The sequence below is a fragment of the Balaenoptera physalus genome (assembly GCF_965194825.1).
Source record: "Balaenoptera physalus genome assembly, chromosome: 2".
NCBI lineage: Eukaryota > Metazoa > Chordata > Mammalia > Artiodactyla > Balaenopteridae > Balaenoptera > Balaenoptera physalus.
The window spans coordinates 116,755,977-116,777,273 of record NC_138883.1 but is presented as its reverse complement, the minus strand read 5'-3'; the positions used below and the strand labels follow the sequence as shown (position 1 = coordinate 116,777,273).

General features: G+C 37.9%; 1 protein-coding gene across 3 annotated transcripts in view; it reads right to left on the bottom strand.

The window, feature by feature from the left end:
- The window catches only part of ARIH1 (ariadne RBR E3 ubiquitin protein ligase 1), a 117,060-nt gene that overhangs the window by 25,066 nt on the left and 70,697 nt on the right, over nucleotides 1-21,297 (bottom strand). For all 3 annotated transcript variants that reach the window (XM_082443938.1, XM_082443937.1, XM_082443936.1), the window contains exons 4-5: nucleotides 16,105-16,197; nucleotides 15,551-15,606 (exon numbers count right to left, since the gene is read on the bottom strand). In XM_082443938.1, the coding sequence (XP_082300064.1) occupies nucleotides 15,551-15,606; nucleotides 16,105-16,197 (149 nt within the window). The remainder of the gene's footprint in view (nucleotides 1-15,550; nucleotides 15,607-16,104; nucleotides 16,198-21,297) is intronic.

The following is a 21,297-nucleotide window of genomic DNA, read 5'->3' as shown; positions in this document are numbered from 1 at the left end:
GACACTACATAATGATCAAGGGATCAATCCAAGAAGATATAACAATTGTAAATATTTATGCACCCAACATAGGAGCACCTCAATACATAAGGCAAATGCTAACATCCATAAGAGGGGAAATCGACAGTAACACAATCATAGTAGGGGACTTTAACACCCCACTTTCACCAAAGGACAGATCATCCAAAATGAAAATAAATAAGGAGACACAAGCTTTACATGACACATTAAACAATATGGATGTAACTGATAGTTATAGGACATTCCATCCAAAAACTACAGAACACATTTTCTTCTCAAGTGCTCATGGAACATTCTCCAGGATAGATCATATCTTGGGTCAGAAATCAAGCCTTGGTAAATTTAAGAAAACTGAAATTGTATCAAGTATCTTTTCCGACCACAACGCTATGAGACTAGATATCAATTACAGGAGAATATCTGTAAAAAAAATACAAACACATGGAGGCTAAACAATACACTACTAAATAACCGAGAGATCACTGAAGAAATCAAAGAGGAAATAAAAAAATACCTACAAACAAATAACAATGAAAACACAATGACCCAAAACCTATGGGATGCAGCAAAGGCAGTTCTAAGAGGGAAGTTTACAGCAATACAATCCTACCTCAAGAAACAAGAAAAATCTCAAATAAACAACCTACCCTTACACCTAAAGCAATTAGAGAAAGAAGAACAAAAACACTCCAAAGTTAGCAGAAGGAAATAAATCATAAAGATCAGATCAGAAATAAATGAAAAAGCAATTAAGGAAATAATAGCAAAGATCAATAAAAATAAAGCTGGTTCTTTGGGAAGATAAAATTGATAAACCATCAGCCAGACTCATCAAGAAAAAAAAGGGAGAAGACTCAAATCAACAGAATTAGAAATGAAAAAGGAGAAGTAACAACTGACACTGCAGAAATATGAAGGATCATGAGAGATTACTACAAGCAACTATATTCCAACAACCTGGAAGAAATGGACAAATTCTTAGAAAACAACAACCTTCCAAGACTGAAGGAGGAAGGAATAGAAAATATAAACAGACCAATCACAAGCACTGAAATTGAGACTGTGATTAAGAATCTTCCAACAAACAAAAGCCCAGGACCAGATGGCTTCACAGGCGAATTATATCAAACATTTAGAAAAGAGCTAACACCTATCCTTCTCAAACTCTTCCACAATATAGCAGAGGGAGGAACACTCCCAAAATCATTCTACGAGGCCACCATCACCCCAATACCAAAACCAAAGATGTCACAAAGAAAGAAAACTACAGACCAATATCACTGATGAACATACATGCAAAAATCCTCAACAAAATACTAGCAAACAGAATCCAACAGCACATTAAGAGGATCAAACACCATGATCAAGTGGGGTTTATCCCAGGAATGCAAGGATTCTTCAATATATGCATATCAGTCAATGCGATAAACCATATTAACAAACTGAAGGAGAAAAACCATAAAATCATCTCAATAGATGCAGAAAAAGCTTTTGACAAAATGCAACACCCATTTATGATAAAAAACTCTCCAGAAAGTAGGCACAGAGGGAACTTACCTCAACATAATAAAGGCCATATATGACAAACCCACAGCCAACATCGTCCTCAATGGTGAAAAACTGAAAGCATTTCCTCTAAGATCAGGAACAAGACAAGGTTGCCCACTCTCACCACTATTATTCAACACAGTTTTGGAAGTTTTAGCCACAGCAATCCGAGAAGAAAAAGAAATAAAAGGAATCCAAATTGGAAAAGAAGAAGTAAAGCTGTCACTGTTTGCAGATGACATGATACTATACATAGAGAATCCTAAAGACGCTACCAGAAAACTATTAGAGCTAATCAATGAATTTGGCAAAGTAGCAGGATACAAAATTAATGCACAGAAATCTCTTGCATTCCTATGCATCATTTTTCCTGATGAAAAATCTGAAAGATAAATTAAGGAAACACTCCCATGTACCACTGCAACAAAAAGAATAAAATACCTAGGAATAAACCTACGTAAGGAGACAAAAGACCTGTACGCAGAAAACTGTAAGACACTGATGAAAGAAATTAAAGATGATACAAACAGATGGAGAGATATACCATGCTCTTGGATTGGAAGAATCAACATTGTGAAAATGACTATACTACTCAAAGCAATCTACAGATTCAATGCAATCCCTATCAAACTACCATTGGCATTTTTCACAGAACTAGAACAAAAAATTTCACAATTTGTATGGAAACACAAAAGACCCCGAATAGCCAAAGCAATCTTGAGAAAGAAAAACGGAGCTGGAGGAATCAGGCTCCCAGACCTCAAGCTATACTACAAAGCTACAGTAATCAAGACAGTATGGTACTGGCACAAAAACAGAAATCTAGATCAATGGAACAGAACAGTAAGCCCAGAGATAAACCCATGCACATATGGTCACCTTATTTTTGATACAGGAGGCAAGACTATACAATGGAGAAAAGACAGCCTCTTCAGTAAGTGGTGCTGGGAAAACCGGACAGCTACATGTAAAAGAATGAAATTAGAACACTCCCTAACACCATATACAAAAATAAACTCAAAATGGATTAAAGACCTAAGTGTAAGGGCAGACACTATCAAACTCTTAGAGGAAAACATAGGCAGAACACTCTATGACATAAATCACAGCAAGATCCTTTTTGACCCACCTCCTAGAGAAATGGAAATAAAAACAAAAATAAACAAATGGGACCTAATGAAACTTAAAAGCTTTTGTACAGCAAAGGAAACCATAAACAAGATGACAGGATAACCCTCAGAGTAGGAGAAAATATTTGTAAAAGAAGCAACTAACAAAGAATTAATCTCCAAAATATACAAGCAGCTCATGCAGCTCAATATCAAAAAACCAAACAACCCAATCCAAAAATGGGTGGAAGACCTAAATAGACATTTCTCCAAAGAAGATATACAGGTTGCCAACAAACACATGAAAGGATGCTCAACATCACTAATCATTAGAGAAATGCAAATCAAAACTACAATGAGGTATCACCTCACACCAGTCAGAATAGTCATCATCAAAAAATCTACAAACAATAAATGCTGGAGAGGGTGTGGAGAAAAGGGAACCCTCTTGCAGTGTTGGTGGGAATGTAAATTGATGCAGCCACTATGGAGAACAGTATGGAGGTTCCTTAAAAAACTAAAATTAGAACTACCATACGACCCAGCAATCCCACTACTGGGCATATACCCTGAGAAAACCATAATTCAAAAAGAGTCATGTACCACAATGTTCACTGCAGCTATTTACAATCGCCAGGACATGGAAGCAACCTATGTGTCCATCGACAGATGAATGGATAAAGAAGATGTGGCACATATATACAATGGAATATTACTCAGCCATAAAAAGAAGCAAAATTCAGTTATTTGTAGTGAGGTGATGGACCTAGAGTCTGTCATACAGAGTGAAGTAAGTCAGAAAGAGAAAAACAAATACCGTATGCTAACACATATATATGGAATCTAAAAAAAAAATGGTTCTGAAGAACCTAGGAGCAGGACAGGGATAAAGACGCAGACGTAGAGAATGGACTTGAGGACACGGGGAGGGGGAAGGGTAAGCTGGAACGAAGTGAGAGAGTGGCATGGACATATATACACTACCAAATGTAAAATAGATAGCTAGTGGGAAGCAGCCACATAGTACAAGGAGATCAGCCCAGTGCTTTGTGACCACCTAGACGGGTGGGATAGGGAGGGTGGGAGGGAGACGCAAGAGGGAGGAGATATGGGGATATGTGCACATGTATATCTGATTCACTCTGTTATAAGGCAGAAACTAACACACCATTGTAAAGCAATTATACTCCAATAAAGATGTTAAAAAAAAAAGCATAGCCCAATCTCATTAAAATCTCTTAAATGAACAGGAAAGTTTTGTACAATTTGGCTTCATCTATTTCTTGAGTTTCTTATCCCACTCACTTCTCTTCTTCCATAAGACCCCACCCTGGGACTTCCTTGGTGGTCCAGTGGTTAAGATTCTTGAGTTTCCACTGCAGGGACCACGGGTTCTACCCCTGGTTGGGTAACTAAGATCCTGCATGTGGCACAGTGTGGCCAAAAAGAAAGAAAAAAAAGACCCCACCCTGTCCTGAGCTACTTTCAGTGTACTCCCCTCATATCTGTATTCTTTCAAAACAGTATGCACCACCCTTCCTCAGAGGTTTTTGCTTGGGGCCACCTCCCTTGGAAAGGAAACAAAAGACTATCATAGTGGGGCTCTGAGGTGGGACAGCCTAGGTTAGAATACTGGCTTCACAACTTACTAGCTATGAACTGAGGGGTAAGCTCTTTGACTTTTCCATTTTTCAGTTTACTAATCTGTAAGATGGAGAGCAGAAATAGAGCTGGCCGACTAGAATACTGCCTGGCAAATAGTAAGCACTCAATAAATATAAGATGAAGTTGCTATTATTATTATTTTATTTCACTCAGCTAAGATGTATCGTTACTCATAGAGGCCTTTTCTGACAATTCACCATACCAGTCTAGACACAGACCACCTTTACCTTAGTTCCTATGGCACATTATACACCTCTCCTTTATAGAATGTGTCATAATTTTCATTAGACAGCTATCTGTATAATCATTTGTTTAATATCTGCCTTCCTGTTTCCCTATCCCCAACCAAACAATAAGCTCCATGAAAAGATCTCTTATGTCCAGTACACTGCCTGGTCTGTGGAAAGTGTTTAATAAGGATTTTTTAAATGAGTAAACCTCCACATCTTGCAGATGTTGAAAATGAGGTATAAAAATGATTAGTGCACTTGGCAGTTCCTCAAAAAGTTAAACACAGAATTACCATATGACCCATCAATTTCACTCCAAGGAATCAAAAACATGTGTTCAATAAAAGTCTTCCACACAAATGTTCAAATAATAACACAAACATTTCTACAAAAAGTATAAATAACTCAAATGTCCAAGAACTGATGAATGGAGAAATAAAATATGGAATATCCATATAATGGAATATTATTTAGCCATAAAAAGGAATGGCGTCCTTATACATGCTACCACATGGATGAACCTTGAAAACATTACATTAAGTGACAGAAGCCAGACATGAAAGATCACATACTGTATGACTCCATTTTAATGAAATGTCCAGAATAAGCAAATCCACACAGACAGAAAACTGATGAGCGGTTGTCAGGGTCTAGGGGGAGGAGGGAGTGAAGACTAACTGTTTAGTGGATATGGGATTTCTTTTGGTACACTGAATTGTGTACTTTAAACTAGTCAAAATGGTGAATATTGTTATATGAAATTTACATCAATTAAAAAATAATTAAGAAACAGACTCAAAGTCAGAATCCCTGATTTCCAAATACATCTTACTCCCTCTATTACCCATAATGCTTCTCTGATGTGACAAATCCTAATGATTTCTTACAGATGATTCTAGCCTAAGCATAACTGGTGAGAATAAAGGTCAGCCATAGCTATTAGGCCAAGATGACTAAGCCTTAAGTTGGTGATAGGGAAGAAAAAGAAAGTGATCTCCCGTCTTTGAGAATAAGCATTCTCAAGAAGGCAAGTGTCAACCTGGCCATTAATAAGCTAATTCTCTTCACAAGGTCCTGCTGCCATCACTTATGTTGAAAATAGCTATTATGCCAATTCTCACCGTAGAAGGCAGCTCTTTATCAAGGTAAAAAAAAAAAGGCTTTTACTGAATGCCATCTATATATACATTCTGAGCACAGGGTCAAAAGCATTTAAACGCCCTTGAGTTTTGGGATAATTCTACGCTTTTACAAATGAGATAACTGGAAAGCTGTGCTTTGAAACCAGGTAACTTTAAGCACAGGATTTTTTTTTAGTATGCCAAGTACTTTAGTATACTTACACTAAACATATAATACTTATATGCCTTATACTTATATAGCACTCTGAATAAGTCAACAATATTACGCTTCAATTTAGGACTAATGATGAAATATTTTTCTTTAAAAAGGGTTTTTTCCTCCCCCTGACAAACCAATTATAGGTAAGTATAAAGAATGAAATAAAAATCACCTTTAACCCTATTGCTCAGGAGGAATAACCACTCAGGATTTTTATGAATCTAGACACTTTCCTCTTTTTTTCTATAAATGTATGATATATAATTTTAAACAGAAAATTTACTACGTATTATTTTATATCTTAAGTTTTTTAAAACTAACATTATAGGCATTTTCCAATGTATTAAAATAATTCATAAATCTTTTGAAAAGCTGTATTACGCTCCATCTTCCCCTACTGGTGGGCTTTTTGGGTTGTAGGATTATGACAATGTGATGATTAACAACTTTATAAAAAATCTCTGCTCAAATTTCTGGTCATTAAAAAGAAATGTAACGGGCTTCCCTGGTGGTGCAGTGGTTGAGAGTCTGCCTGCCGATGCAGGGGACACGGGTTGGAGCCCTGGTCTGGGAAGATCCCACATGCCTGGGAGCAGCTGGGCCCGTGAGCCACAGCTACTGAGCCTGCGCGTCTGGAGCCTGTGCTCCGCAACAAGAGAGGCCGCGATGGTGAGAGGCCCGCGCACCGCGATGAAGAGTGGCCCCCGCTTGTCACAACTAGAGAAAGCCCTCGCACAGAAACTAAGACCCAACACAGCCATAAATAAATAAATAAATAATAAAACAAAATACTTAAAAAGAAATGTAACATATTCTATCATCTGAATTCATGTAATCACAATCAAAGGTAAAAATGATCTTACAATCATCTCTGGCTCATCTCCTTCTTTTATCAGAGTCTGACTCTAACTCTACCTTGAAAACACATCCAAAATCCAACCATTTCTCACTACCTCCTCGGCTACAGTCTTGGATCAAACCAACATCATTTCTCTTCTGGACTGTTTTAATAGTCTCGCAATCTCCTTGCTCCCACTTAGTCTCTTTTTAATACGAGCAGTCAGAGCAATCCTCTATGACCAAGTCATTCCTCTGCTCAAAATCCTCTCATGGCTCTATCTTAGAATAAAAGCCAAAAACCTTAATGGCCTATTAGGCCTGACACAATCAGCTTCACGCAGCCCTCCAACACCCTTCTCTGCTTCCCTTCAATCTGTAACTTTACATTTATAGTTCAAAAACATTTTTAAAAGTTTAATAATTATCAGTAATTTAATCCCTATCTATACACTTTACCTTATTAATTACCAAAGCTTGACAAATTATTTCATTTTGCATTTCAATGAGACGAGGAAATTATTTTCAGTGTGAACTTGAGTTCTGATCCCTTAAGCATATATTTTAAAACGGACAGTATTCTATACATTTGTGACAAATTTCCTACTTAGAATACTAAAGTAGTGCTTTTCTGTTTCATCGTAGAGAAATGATGGGGGGGGCATTAATTTACTCCACTATGAGACATACAACTTTAAAGTCACATGTTTTCAAAGCATTCTCCATAAACTCTCTGTAGACTGCCTTAAAAATAAATACAACCTTGGGGTAAGCAAAGATTTCGTAAGTAGCAATAATCATAAATGAGGGAAAATGAGGAATTAGATGCCATTAAAATAAAAACTTTTGTTCACCAAAAATCATTCAGAGGGAAAAAAAGGTAAGCCACACACTGGGGAAAATAGTTGTAATACATATATCTAACAAAAGACTCGTATCAGAATATTTTAAGGATTCTTAGAAAGTAATTAACAAATAGACAAGATAACAAAATTTTAAGAATGAGAAAGTGACTTGAGTGGGCGCTTCGTAAAAAGTGATATCCAACGAAAGATGTCTGACATCATTACCCACCAAGAAAATGCAAATTAAAACCACCATGAGATATCCCTACATACCCACCAAAATGGCTAAAATTAGAAAAGACTAGTAATACAAGTGTGAACAAGGACTAGAGCAGTCACACACAACTAGGAGAAGTGGAGGTACAACTACTTTGGAAAAGTAGATAGATACTCTGGCAGTATCTATTGTAAGGCTAAAAATCTCACTCTTCAGTATATACCCAAAAGAAATCAGTGCATATCTACCCAGACACTTTTAGGAATATTCTTTGTAGTTTTTTCACAGCAGTCAAAACCAAACAAACAAACCAAAAAAACTCCAAGTATCTATTATCAGGAGAATGAAATGCTACATAGAAAAAAACAAAACAAACCTAAAAACATACACATACACTTAACAACATGCACATATCTCAAAGAAACACATTACATTAACTGAAGCTGATACACACTCAGAAAAAGAACATGCTACATAATTCCATTTAAATGAGGTTCAAAAACAGGTAAAATGAACTGGTGGTGACAGAAGTCAGAACAGGTAGTGGGGATGAGATGTATACCGTCTGGGAAGGGTCACAAGGATGAATATTCTGGGTACTGGAAAAATTCTGTACCTTGATCTGTGTGGTTAGTAAAACATACTTCTAAAGTAAATGTACTTTACACACTTTACTGAATTTATTTTAGAACTTAATTCAAAAAGTAAAAACAAAAACCAATGCACAGCAAATTGAACTGATTATAATTAAATAAAAATGATGTATTTCCACTGTAAAAGACGAGATGCTCTACTATACTGTGATTAATACACATATCAAAGTTTAGTTTGTCTCTTGCCTCAGATGGTACAAACCATCTGAGGGTCTACGCAGCTTCACAAGCCTATGTGATAGAATGTAAAAAATAATCGTCTGACTTGGATGTTTGGAATATTCATTCTTCTTGGAGCAGCACAGACTTACAGGACTACATTTACTTTGCTCTGGATCCATTCAATTACTTGGCTTTATGTAATATCTACAATTATAATATTATAAAAGCACTGGCTTACCATTTTGTGACTAAACCTACGGACAAAACATAAAAGAAACTGCTCCAGAATAGATTTAACTATAAAGTTGACAATATAAAGTAATTATGTATCTAACAGAAATTAGGGGGTAGAAGAGACTAAAGGTGAATGACAGCACAGAGGCAGCAATTTCCTCACCTTACATAGTAAGTAGTTAAGATTTACTGCTTAAAGTTGATGGAACAGGAAATAACTATCAAAAAATAGCTTTTAAGTTATATTATCTAATTTAAGACAACCTATTTTTAAAAGAACATTTCTGCCCTTTTCAGACAAGTGGGGAATTAGTCAATAGAGGTATGGATTATCTATACCAAGATCCTAAGATCCATTTTAAAAAAATCTTTTTTTATAATTGAAGTATACTTGACTTACAATGTTGTGTTAATTTCTGCTGTAGAGCAAAGTGATTCAGTTTTATATATATATATATATATATATATATATATATATATATATTCTTTTTTATATTCTTTCCATTACGGTTTATCACAGGATATTGAATATAGTTCCCTGTGTTATACAGTAGGACCTTGTTGTTTATCCGTTCTACACATAATAGTTTGCATCTGCTAACCCCAAACTCCCAATCCATCCCTCCCCCATGCCCCCTCCCCTTGGCAACCACAAGTCTGTTCTCTAAGTCTGTGAGTCTGTTTCTCTTTGGTAGATAAATTTATTTGTGTCATACTTTAGATTCCACATATAAGTGATATCATATGGTATTTGTCTTTCTCTTTCTGACTTACTTCACTTAGTATGATAATCTCTAGGTCCATCCATGTTGCTTGAAATGGCATTATTTCATTCTGTTTTACGGCTGAGTAGTATTCCACTGTATATATGTACCACATCTTCTTTATCCATTCATCTGTTGACAGACATTGAGGTTGTTTCCATGTCTTGGCTATTGTAAATAGTGCTGCTATGAACACAGGGGTTCATGTATCTTTTTGAATTACAGTTCTGTCTGGACATATGCCCAGGAGTGGGATTGTTGAATCATATGGTAACTCTATTTTTAGTTCATTTTTTAAAAATCTTATGTATCAGTTAAAGCTTTAAAGAAAATCATCTGGCATAATTTTGCTAGGAGTGAGTGGCAATGAGTTGCTGTCATCATCTCTGCTTATCTGTTTCTAAAAACCCCCATATATGAAAATAAACCATTCCATTTTTTAGACACACCTTGCAGGATGTTGAATCAGAACATCACAATTCCAGATATGTGTTCATGATAACAATGATTAGTCAAGGTGTGACTAAATACATTACTTGCAGGTCTTTAAAGATTAAACAGATACAAGTTTACCTTTATCATCCCTAAGATTACTAGAGAAGCTATACATAGAAAAAGAAATTTAGGCCCCAAACAACTACATAGAAAAACTAACCTACTGTGAGTTCCCTAGTGGCCTAGTGGTTAGGATTATAGGCTGTCCCTACAGTGGCATGGGTCCAATCCCTGGTCGGGGAACTAAGATCCCACAAGCCGCATGGCGCAGCCAAAAAAAAAAAAAACAAAAAAACACAAACCACTAACCAACTACTAGTATGAACAGAGACAAACATTTATTCAGTCTCAAGTGATAAATAATTTAGATAAATAGTTTTCATTAATCTCATGAAAGCATCAAAGAAGGGGAGCCCCACTTAGCCAAATAGCCCTAATGGTATCATAGCACAAATCAATCACTGGAGTTAGCAATGATAACATACGCTTATGAAAGCAGGGAGAATAATAAATTTCCAGTTACTTATTCAAGGATACGTGCCTATTACACACCCGCTGTGAAGGAGTAAAAAGGTGAATCCAATGAATCACTAATCTTAAGAAGTGAGTCTAAGAAGCACTGAAAGATCAGTGAATAATTTCTGTGTAGTATTTTACCAAGGTTAGAGTCACACATCCTGAATGGAAATATGAAAAGAATTCAGTCAACATAAATAGGGTACCTGGAGTCAACTTACAGCCTAAGAAAGAATACAGACAAGGATATAGGCAATTACAAAAGTGCAGGGTAAGGGAAATATGGAGGATCTAAGGAACTCATAGGATGTCTATTCAAACCAAAATGAAAATGAGTTAAACTGACGTGTTAAGAATGACTAAGATGATGAGTAGGTTAAGAGAACTGAAGAGTAAAACAGAAAGCGAGTACTGCTTGTAAGAAACAAAGTCAGGAGACAGTAGGAAAAAAAGTTAAAAAAAATCCTACCAAACCAAATGCAAATAAAATGCACAGTACTTTCAAGAAACCAAGCTCTACGTGGCTAGAATAATGTGAGAAAAGGTGAGGCAAAAGATAAAGTTGCATAGGTAAGCAATATAGGACAACGAAAGCCATTTGTGAAGAAGAACTGGAAGGTGGTAACACTGGGTATAAGGGAATCACTTAGGAGCCAGTTGCAGATTCCCAGCTAAGACAAGATGATGGCGTGAATCAGGTTAATGGCAGTAGAAACAGAGAGAAATGGATGGATTTAAGGGTAATTAGGATGAGGAATTTACAGAATTTCGTGCAAGGATGACTCTGAGAAACGCAGGAGAAAAGTATCAGGGATATCACCAAGGTTTCTCATTCAGGCAAATCTTTAACACCAAGTGATGCCATTATTTGATACTGAGAAGCAAGAAGAATGAGTCTGGTCGTGGTAAAGGTAGTAGGAGGGCTGGACAAGATAAAGCCAGAGGAATGTACAAATGAAGATGCCTGATAGGCACTAGGATATATGGGTCCCAGGCTCAAAAAAAGATGCCTGATAGGCACTAGGATATATGGGTCCCAGGTGTTAATCTGGAGATATGAATTTGGGAACTTCCGGGGCTTCCCTGGTGGCACAGTGGTTAAGAATCTGCCTGCCAATGCAGGGGACACAGGTTCGAGCCCTGGTCCGGGAAGATCCCACATGCCGCGGAGCAACTGAGCCCATGTGCCACAACTACTGAGCCTGTGCTCTAGAGCCCGCGAGCCACAACTACTGAGTCTGCGTGCCACAACTACTGAAGCCCACGCGCAGAGCCTGTGCTCTGCATGCAAGAGAAGCCACTGCAATGAGAAGCCCGCACACCGCAACAAAAAGTAGCCCCTGCTCGCCGCAACTAGAGAAAGCCCGCACACAGCAACGAAGACCCAATGCAGCCAAAAAAAAAAAAAAAAAATTAAATTAAATTAAATTAAATTAAAAAAAAAATTGGGGAATTTCCAATGTAAGCCTAGGGAGAGTGTATAAAGTGCACAGAGTGAGGATAGTGGGATGGACAGAACCCCGAGGAGCACTCTTTTAGGAAGAGGCAAAGATGATTTTGTAAAGTCAGTAAGAGTAGAACTAGAGTAGGCCTAGGGTGGTGGCCTTAGGAGTACATGGCTGAGGTGAAGGGGATTTTCCTGGAAATGAGTAGATCACAGAAATGAAAGGCTATGGCAGGAGTTTTCAAACATAAGTATGCATCAGAACCATACTAAGACAGCTTGTCGTTCATATTGCTGGGCCCTGTCCCCAGAGTTTCTGATTCAGTAAGTCTGGAGCTGGGCCTGAGAATATGCATTCTCTTAACAAGCTCCTAGGTGATGTTGATGCTGCTGGTCGGGGGACTACACTTGTAGAACTACAGGGCTAGGGTGTAGAATGAACTACACATATGGGCACTGAAATCACATTGGATAACAGCAAGCCTTGGGAGAAAGAAAAGATTGTGTGTGAGGTGACAGCACTACAAATAATTAAATGGGACAGACCAAGATGTCAAGCAGAGAAAAGCACAAAGGACCATGACACAGCTGGACAACAAGACTCAAAGGATTTATGGATTTTAAACCGAAGAAGCGAAATGGTCTGAAAACAGCATTTGGGACCAAGGGGAACAATGACTTTACCTCTTGACCATAAAATACACAGGGGAAAAAACGCTAGCTTCAAATTGAGAGGGCTAAAGGGTAATATGTCTTCAGGAAGAATCAGGTTTCAGTTTCAAGTTCCAAATGAGTTTAATTCGAATTAAAACAAGAAACCATTTTTTAAATCTATCAAGTTGGAAATTTTTTAAAAACTGATAATCCATCACTGGGAAGGATTCAGTTTCTTTCATACTAAGAAAAAAAAAAGCGTATTTCAGTTATGGATCTTAAGATTTTTTTTAAATAAATTTATTTATTTATTTTTGGTTATGTTGGGTCTTCGTTGCTGCACGCAGGCTTTCTCTAGTTGCAGCGAGCGGGGGCTACTCTTCGTTGCAGTGTGCAGGCTTCTCATTGCGGTGGCTTCTCATTGTGGAGCACGGGTTCTAGGCACGAGGGCTTCAGTAGCTGTGGCACGCAGGCTCCATAGTTGTGGCTCACAGGCTCTAGAGTGCAGGCTCAGTAGCTGTGGCGCAAGGGCTTAGCTGCTCTGCAGCATGTGGGATCTTCCCGGACAAGGGCTTGAACCCGTGTCCCCTGCATTGGCAGGCAGATTCTTAACCACTTCGCCACCAGAGAAGTCCAGATCTTAAGATTAAACGTGAAAAACTGCACATTCTCTCATTTAATTAACCTTTTAAATTCTAAAAGAAAGAAATTATTCATTTAAAAGAAAGAATATGGAAGATACAGCATACAACGATTTAAGGTAAAATGTGGATGTGTACCAGCATGCACATCCAAAGAGCTCAAGAAACCCCAAAGAGTAAAAACACAAGGAGAACCACATCTAGATATATCGTAGTCAAAACTGTTTTAAGACAAAGACATAGCAAATCTTGAAAGCAGCAAACAGGGGACAAAAATATTATTAATAGCTGACTTATCAGAAACAATGGAGGCAAGAAGACAGTACAATGACATATTCAAAGTGATGAACCTATTAAACAAAAAGCCAAAGAGCATATACATTTGTAGAAATCACCAAACTGCATTACAAAAAGGTTCTAAAAGTATACTCCCCATTGTACTATATGCTCACTCATATTAGATATTACCAAATTCTTTCTTATTATCAGTCCTAATAACCTTCTATGATGAAACTCATCATAAACTGTCAAACTCTTTTCATCCTCATCTCTAGTAATCTGCTACTCTGTGCTCTAGCTACTACAGAATACATAACAGAGAAGTTCATGGACTATTTAAAAAATATTGGCATCCCTTCTTTAATACTACCCTCCACTCCCTCAACCCAAAATTTTACTCTTTGATATTACTCCCTAAGTAAAGCTTCCCTAAATTCTTCAGAAAGAGTAATTTGCTTCTTTGTAAATGCACTTTATATATACATTTATACATAAAACTTAAAACTATGCGTTTTATTTATTTATTATTATGAACCTCTTGGAAAAAGGAAATGTATCGTAATTTTTTTGTTGTTCTCCTGTGTATATGTGCTAATGAGTAGGTTCCCAGTAAATGTTTGCGGAATGAATGAAAAGATACAGTGACCTATGCTGATGAAATGTACTGATGAAAGAATACAAATAATTAAAGTATCGGGGGCAAGATAAAGAAGGCTGAAAGGATGGCAGTACTTTAAGATGATACATGGTTTATGTTTGTTAGCTGATAACAATAATGGAAATAAGATTTACTGGAAGATAGAAACAGTATTAACACAAGCTGACAACAACAGTAAATATATTTTAGTAAACCAAAGTAGGTTGGGATTAACAAAGTGGAATCAGTGGCTTTATAAACTGTACTGGTTAAGTCAATTTATGGCTTCATTAGATTAAGGAATTTGCTCACTAAAGCACATGGCTGCTTTTACTTTTATTACCTTCAAATCCCAGTGCTTAAACACAGACATACCTTTATGTAGGCAATTATCCAGGACTAATTATACAATTTGTCTGTGGATCATTCAGGCCCTTAATATGTTTATCTTCCTAGACTGAAATCAATTAGGTAGCCTGAGGTCATGAAAACAGCACTGACTCAGGAATTAAACAACCTGGGATTTTACCCCATGTACAGGAGCTAACTATGCTTGTTTCTTCAAGTTCCTTTCTCTCCTTCAAAAAGGAACCTTCCGCAAGGCCAGCAGATAGCCAACAGCCTCCAGCTGCAGTGTCTTTGGGATCCTTAGCAGTGTTCCAGCTGAGGCCACATTCCCCCTGGTTAGCTCCCAGTGAGAGACTGAGCATGACAGTGGTACCAGGGCCTGGCCATTTCTGCTTACTGAGGTATTCCTCTGTGGGAAACCTATGCACTGGAGTTGTCTGCACAGGGCTGACAGAGACTCTCACAGCTGCAACATAGTCTGAGTCTCTTCCTATTGAATCCTCCTTCCTTCTTTCTCTCCTTTAACAAGTGTCAGAACTGTATCATGGTCTGTCTAGTGCTCCTCCTCCTCTTTATCCTACATAGATGCTATCCCACAATAAATTGCCTTCCCTTTTAACTTTGTCTTGGCATCTGCTTCCCAGAGGACATCAACTGACACACTGACATATCCTATTCTCCAACTACAAGGTTTACTGAAATCTAGCTATCATGTATTGCCAACTTTACCAGAATACTGACTGGGCATTTAACCAGGTTACAAACAGGCTTGTGTACTACAAAGGAATATAGATTAGAAAGTCTCTTCAGACTCTAAAAATTTCACCTCCTCTATGGTGTTGAGCGAAAATTAACTTGGTTTAACTAACTAATCAATATTCAACATGCAGAATCTATCAGAAGTACTTACATAACTGTGTTGTCATCCACTAAGATATCACAACCATGAGCAGGACACGAAATAGTCTGAAAAAGATCAAAATTTAAACTATGTCTTCATTCAACAAATATTTACTGAATGTTTACCATTGCCAGGAACTTTGCTAGGTTCTGAGGATACCTTAACATTTATAGGACCTTAATCATTCCCTTTCTATTAAAGGAAACGTGTGTGTGTATGTGTATCACCATAAGTAAGTAAAACTGCTAACCCCAACAACTGGTTTTTCAATATAAAACTTGACTGGCAAAAGCAAGAGATATGACAAAAATTCTCAACCAGTTTAGTCTGATAAATACAAATGTTAATGCCTGCTGAGAAAATATTACCTGGACTGGATCTTTAACTGGAATGCCTCATTGTAAATAGAAAAGAGTCTCAATTATCTTTTATTTGTTTTAATCTAGAAAAAAAAGTCCACATGCAATTCACAACCCAGAATGCTTCACCTGTTTATATCTGTGTAAGGGTCTAAACACTATAAGAAATTCAAGAAAAACTCAGAAACAAATTAGCATTTTTACCTGTCCCATGCCTTCTTCCATTATTTTGGTAGTTAAATATTCGCTCCAGCACTGCATACAAAACTTATGTCCACATTCAAGGCCAGTGAAATACTGCAACAAAAATAATACATGGACTTTGAAAAGACATTATCAGGAGAATCACTATACATAGTGACTCAATAAGGCTCTATTAGGTCACATTTCTCGCAGTGGCTAAAATGTCCAATTTGACATGACTAGATGGGCTCCTAAAATGAACTTCTAGGTGGTGAAATCTATACATGCAAATTCATTGAACACAAAACACCTAATTAATGAGAAATGCATCTGCAGTAGATATTTATAATTTTTAGGAAAGGCACACAACAAGTTTGTACCAATAAGCATATGAAAAGATGCTCAGTATCCTTAGTCATCAGGGAAATGTAAATCAAAGCCACAGTGAGACATCACTTCACACCCACTAGGACAGCTATAATCAAAAAGACATAATAAAAGCGTTGACAAGCATGTAGAGAAATCAGAACTCTCATACACTGCTGGTGGGAATGTAAAATGCTACAGGAACTTTGGAAAACACTCTGGCATTTTCTCAAAAAATTAAACAGAGTTATTATCATATGATCCAGCAACTCCACTCCTAGGTATATACCCAACAGAAATGAAAACATACATCCCACATAAAAACTTGTACACAAATGTTCACAGCAGCATTATCAACAATAACCCAAAAGTGGAAACAACTCGAATGTCCATCAACTGACAAATAAGCAAAATGTGAAATATCAATAATAACAGAATATAATTCAGCCATAAAAGGGAGCAAAGTATTGGTACATACTATAATGTGGACGAACCTTGAAAACATGCTAAGTGAAATAAGCCAATCACAAAAGAGCACATACTGTTTGATTCCACTTATATGAAATGTCCATAATATGCAAATTCATAGAGAAAGAAAGTAGATTTGTGGTTGCTCAGGGCTGGGAAGCTTGGGAAGGAATGAGAAGTGACTATAAAAGGAACAGGTTTTTGGGGGGTTACTAAAATGTTCCAAAATTAATTGTAGTAATGGCTGCACAACTCTGTGACTATACTTAAGACCACTTTAAATAGGCAAGTTGTATGGTATGTAAATTCATCTTAATAAAGCTGTTATTTTACTTTATTTTTTATTTTTATTTTTTGGCCACGCCACGCAGCTTGTGGGATCTTAGTTCCCCAACCAGGGACTGAACCCGGCCCACGGCAGTGAAAGCACCAAGTCCTAACAACTGGACCACCAGGGAGCTCCCAAAGCTGTTATTTTTCAAATGTGACACAAATACAGCACTTCATGGAGCTGCATGGAACATGGCTAACCTAGAAAATAAAATGTTATGGAAACCAAAATATTTACTCAGAAAAATAGTAACATTTAAATAATAAGAATAATAGTAACATTTTGGTCTAATCTTATACTAGTTACATGATTTGAAATACTATCAGTTTGACGGCTGGTTAAATGAAGGATACTATCTTCTATAATGAGATATTAAAAGTAGGTACTTTAAATAATATTAAGAGAGTCTAGAGGACTGTATTTTCAAAAGACAAATAATGGTTATCATATTTTTTTTTAATTTTTTTTTTTTTTTGGCTGCATTGGGTCTTCGCTGCTGCGCGCGGGCTTTCTCTAGTTGCGGTGAGCAGGGGCTACTCTTCACCGCGGTGTGCAGGCTTCTCCTTGTGGTGGCTTCTCTTGTTGCGGAGCACGGGCTTCAGTAGTTGAAGCACGCAGACTCAGTAGTTGTGGCACCCGGGCTTAGTTGCTCCGCAGCATGTGGGATCTTCCCGGACCACGGCTTAAACCCGTGTTCCCTGCATTGGCAGGCGGATTCTTAACCACTGTGCCACCAGGGAAGTCCAATGGTTATCATATTTTAGTTTAAGAATATTTTACAATATTTACTACCAAATTATTTTTAAATGAATAAGTAATATAGGCTGATGTTAAAGACAATTATTTAACAATATGAGTTTATGTTGGAAAAATAAGTCTCCCTCATCCCCATCTTTCTCTACCTTGTCCTCTGCCTCTACCCAGAAGTAATCACTATTTCCAATATCTTACATATTATATTCTTCCAGAGATGTTCTAATGTACACAGGTACACACACAGTAAAAGTACCACAAACTTTCTTCTGCATCTTGGTTTTCTTTATTATTATTATTATTACCTTTGTGATTAAATGAATGTGTATCAGGAAAAATTTGTACAAGTGAAACTGTAACAGTATAAACTTACAGTTTGATTATTACAAAGCTTTGTTCATAGGGGCTGTTGCAATTTACACTACAGAAGAGAACCTTGGTGGGAATATGACCTTGGTGACCCTTGGTGACCCATGTCAAAACCTTGGTGACCCATGTCAAAACAGTATATTATCCAACTCCTTGATCTCTGCCAATCTAACAGGTGAAAATGAAGTAACTACCATTAGTTTTCATTTTAATTTCTTTTTATGAGTGAAGTTTAAACATTTGAAAAAAGATTTAAGGCTGTATATTTCTTTTTCTGTGAAATTTCTTCTATTTTGCCCATTCTTCCTCTGGGCTTTTTTTCTAAATGATTTACTGGGGTTTTCTACTTATGTAGAAAATTGGCTGTTTATAAGTGTAGAAAATATTTTCTCCCAGTTTCAATGTTTACATTTTGCTGCTATGCAGAAGCTCTTTATTCATATGAGGCAAAATGTATTAGTTTTAGAATCTATGGCTTCTAAATTAATTTAGATATAAGCAGTTAGGTAGGTAAGAATCAAACTTTCCAGATGGCTACCAAGTTGTTCCATCAACCATTTACTAAATACCCCACCTTATCTGAAATGCCTCCTCTATTATATACTATTAATATAATTAATAATTATTAATATTAATATAATATACTATTATACTATACTATTATAATATACTATTATATACTAAATTCTCCTCATGTATACTTGACTCTCCTGTTCCACCGCACTGCCTACTCCTTTTTTTTCGGTTGCCCCAGATTCTAGTTGCGGCTTGCACGCTCCTTAGTTGTGGCATGAGAACTCTTAGCTGGGGCATGCATGTGGGACCTAGTTCCCTGACCAGGGATCAAACCCGGGGCCCCTGCACTGGGAGTGCAAAGCCCTATCAACTGCGCCACCAGGGAAATCACTGCACTGCCTATTCCTGAATTTGGTACGACTAGTTCCCCCCCTACCGCCATCCATCTATTCTTCTCTTTCTTTATTTCATTATTATTCATCTTTCCAAATACTTGGCATTCATTTATCTCCCCTTTTCTTCATACAGATCTTTCATATTTCTTGCCAAGTTTATTCCCAGCTCTTTATTCATTCTGTGGCTCTTATAGTGACATTTTAAATTCTATAACATTTTCTAATTAGCTGTTATTTGAAATATGCTTACAAAATTTCTGATGTTGCTTATGATATAGATGAAAATAGTCAGGATACAATATTACAGCATATCAACTATATAAAAAATACCTGGGGGGCTTCCCTGGTGGCGCAGTGGTTGAGAGTCCGCCTGCCAATGCAGGGGACACGGGTTCGAGCCCTGGTCTGGGAGGATCCCACATACCGCGGACCAGCTAGGCCCGTGAGCCACAGCTACTGAGCCTGCGCGTCTGGAGCCTGTGCTCCGCAACAAGAGAGGCCTCGATGGTGAGGGGCCCGCACACCGCGATGAGGAGTGGCCCCCGCTTGCCACAACTGGAGAAAGCCCTCGCACAGAAACGAAGACCCAACACAGCTATAAATAAATAAGTAAAATTAAAAAAAAAAAAAAAAAAAAAAAAAATACCTGGAAAGTAGCCGGGGAAGAAAATGTTTCAGAGCCCTGAGACTGGTTTTACAGAACAAATCATGGAAAATATCAAGGTTAAAATATGGTTCTATTCAGGGACTTCCCTGGTGGTCCAGTGGTAAAGAATTCGCCTTACAATGCAGGGGACGCGGGTTCGATCCCTCATCGGGGAACTAGCACACGTGCCGCAACTACTGAGCTCGTGAGTCTCAACTAGAGAGCCTGCATACCGCAAACTACAGAGCCCATGTGCTCTGGAACCCGCACGCCACAACTACATAGCCCACACACGCTGGATCCTGCGCACCACAACTAGAGAAGAGAAAATCTGCACACCACAACTAGAGAGAAGCCTGAGCTCTGCAACGAAAGATCCCACGTGCCGCAACTAAGACCCAACACAGCCAAAAATAAATTAAAAAGAAACAATAAATCTTTAAAAATATATATATATATGGGGACTTCCCTGGTAGCGCAGTGGTTAAGAATCCACCTGCCAATGCAAGGGACATGGGTTCGATCCCTGGTCCAGGAAGATCCCACATGCCATGGAGCAACTAAGCCCATGTGCCACAACTACTGAGCCCACGTGCTGCAACTACTGAAGCCCGCGTGCCTAGAGCCCGCGCCGCACAAAAAGAGAAGCCAACGCAATGAGAAGCCCACGCACCGCAATGAAGCATAGACCCCACTCACTGCAACTAGAGAAAGCCTGCATGCAACGAAGACCCAACAGAGCCAAAAAAAAAAAATAAATTAATTTTTTAAAATATGGTGCTATTCAGAGATTGACAATGATTCTAACTCATTCACAAAATGAGTGAAGACAAATATTTGGGAAATCAATATTCTCATCCATTAAAAAAATGATATGGGAAATCAGTAAAAGAATCTATTCTCATTACTCCCCAGTAGTGAAGGAGATCTGGCACTAACCTGTTGCCAGATTACTAAAGGAGAGTATTTGATTTTTGAGACTATAATGAGAAGGGGCATTCTGTAAAGGACAAATACAGTAGAGTCATGTATCAGCAATTCTAACATGTTTTACTGGTGACTTAAAAACACATACAAAGGGCTTCCCTGGTGGCGCAGTGGTTAAGAATCCACCTGCCAACACAGGACACGGGTTCAAGCCCTGGTCCGGGAAGATCCCACATGCCGCGGAGAAACTAAGCCTGTGCACCACAACCACTGAGCCTGCACTCTAGAGCCCATGTGCCACAACTACTGAAGCCCGTGCACCTAGAGCCTGTGCTCCGCAACAAGAGAAGCCACCAAAATGAGAAGCCTGCGCAGCACAATGAAGAGTAGCCCCCGCTCGCCACAACCAGAGAAAAGCCCGTGTGCAGCAACAAAGACCCAAC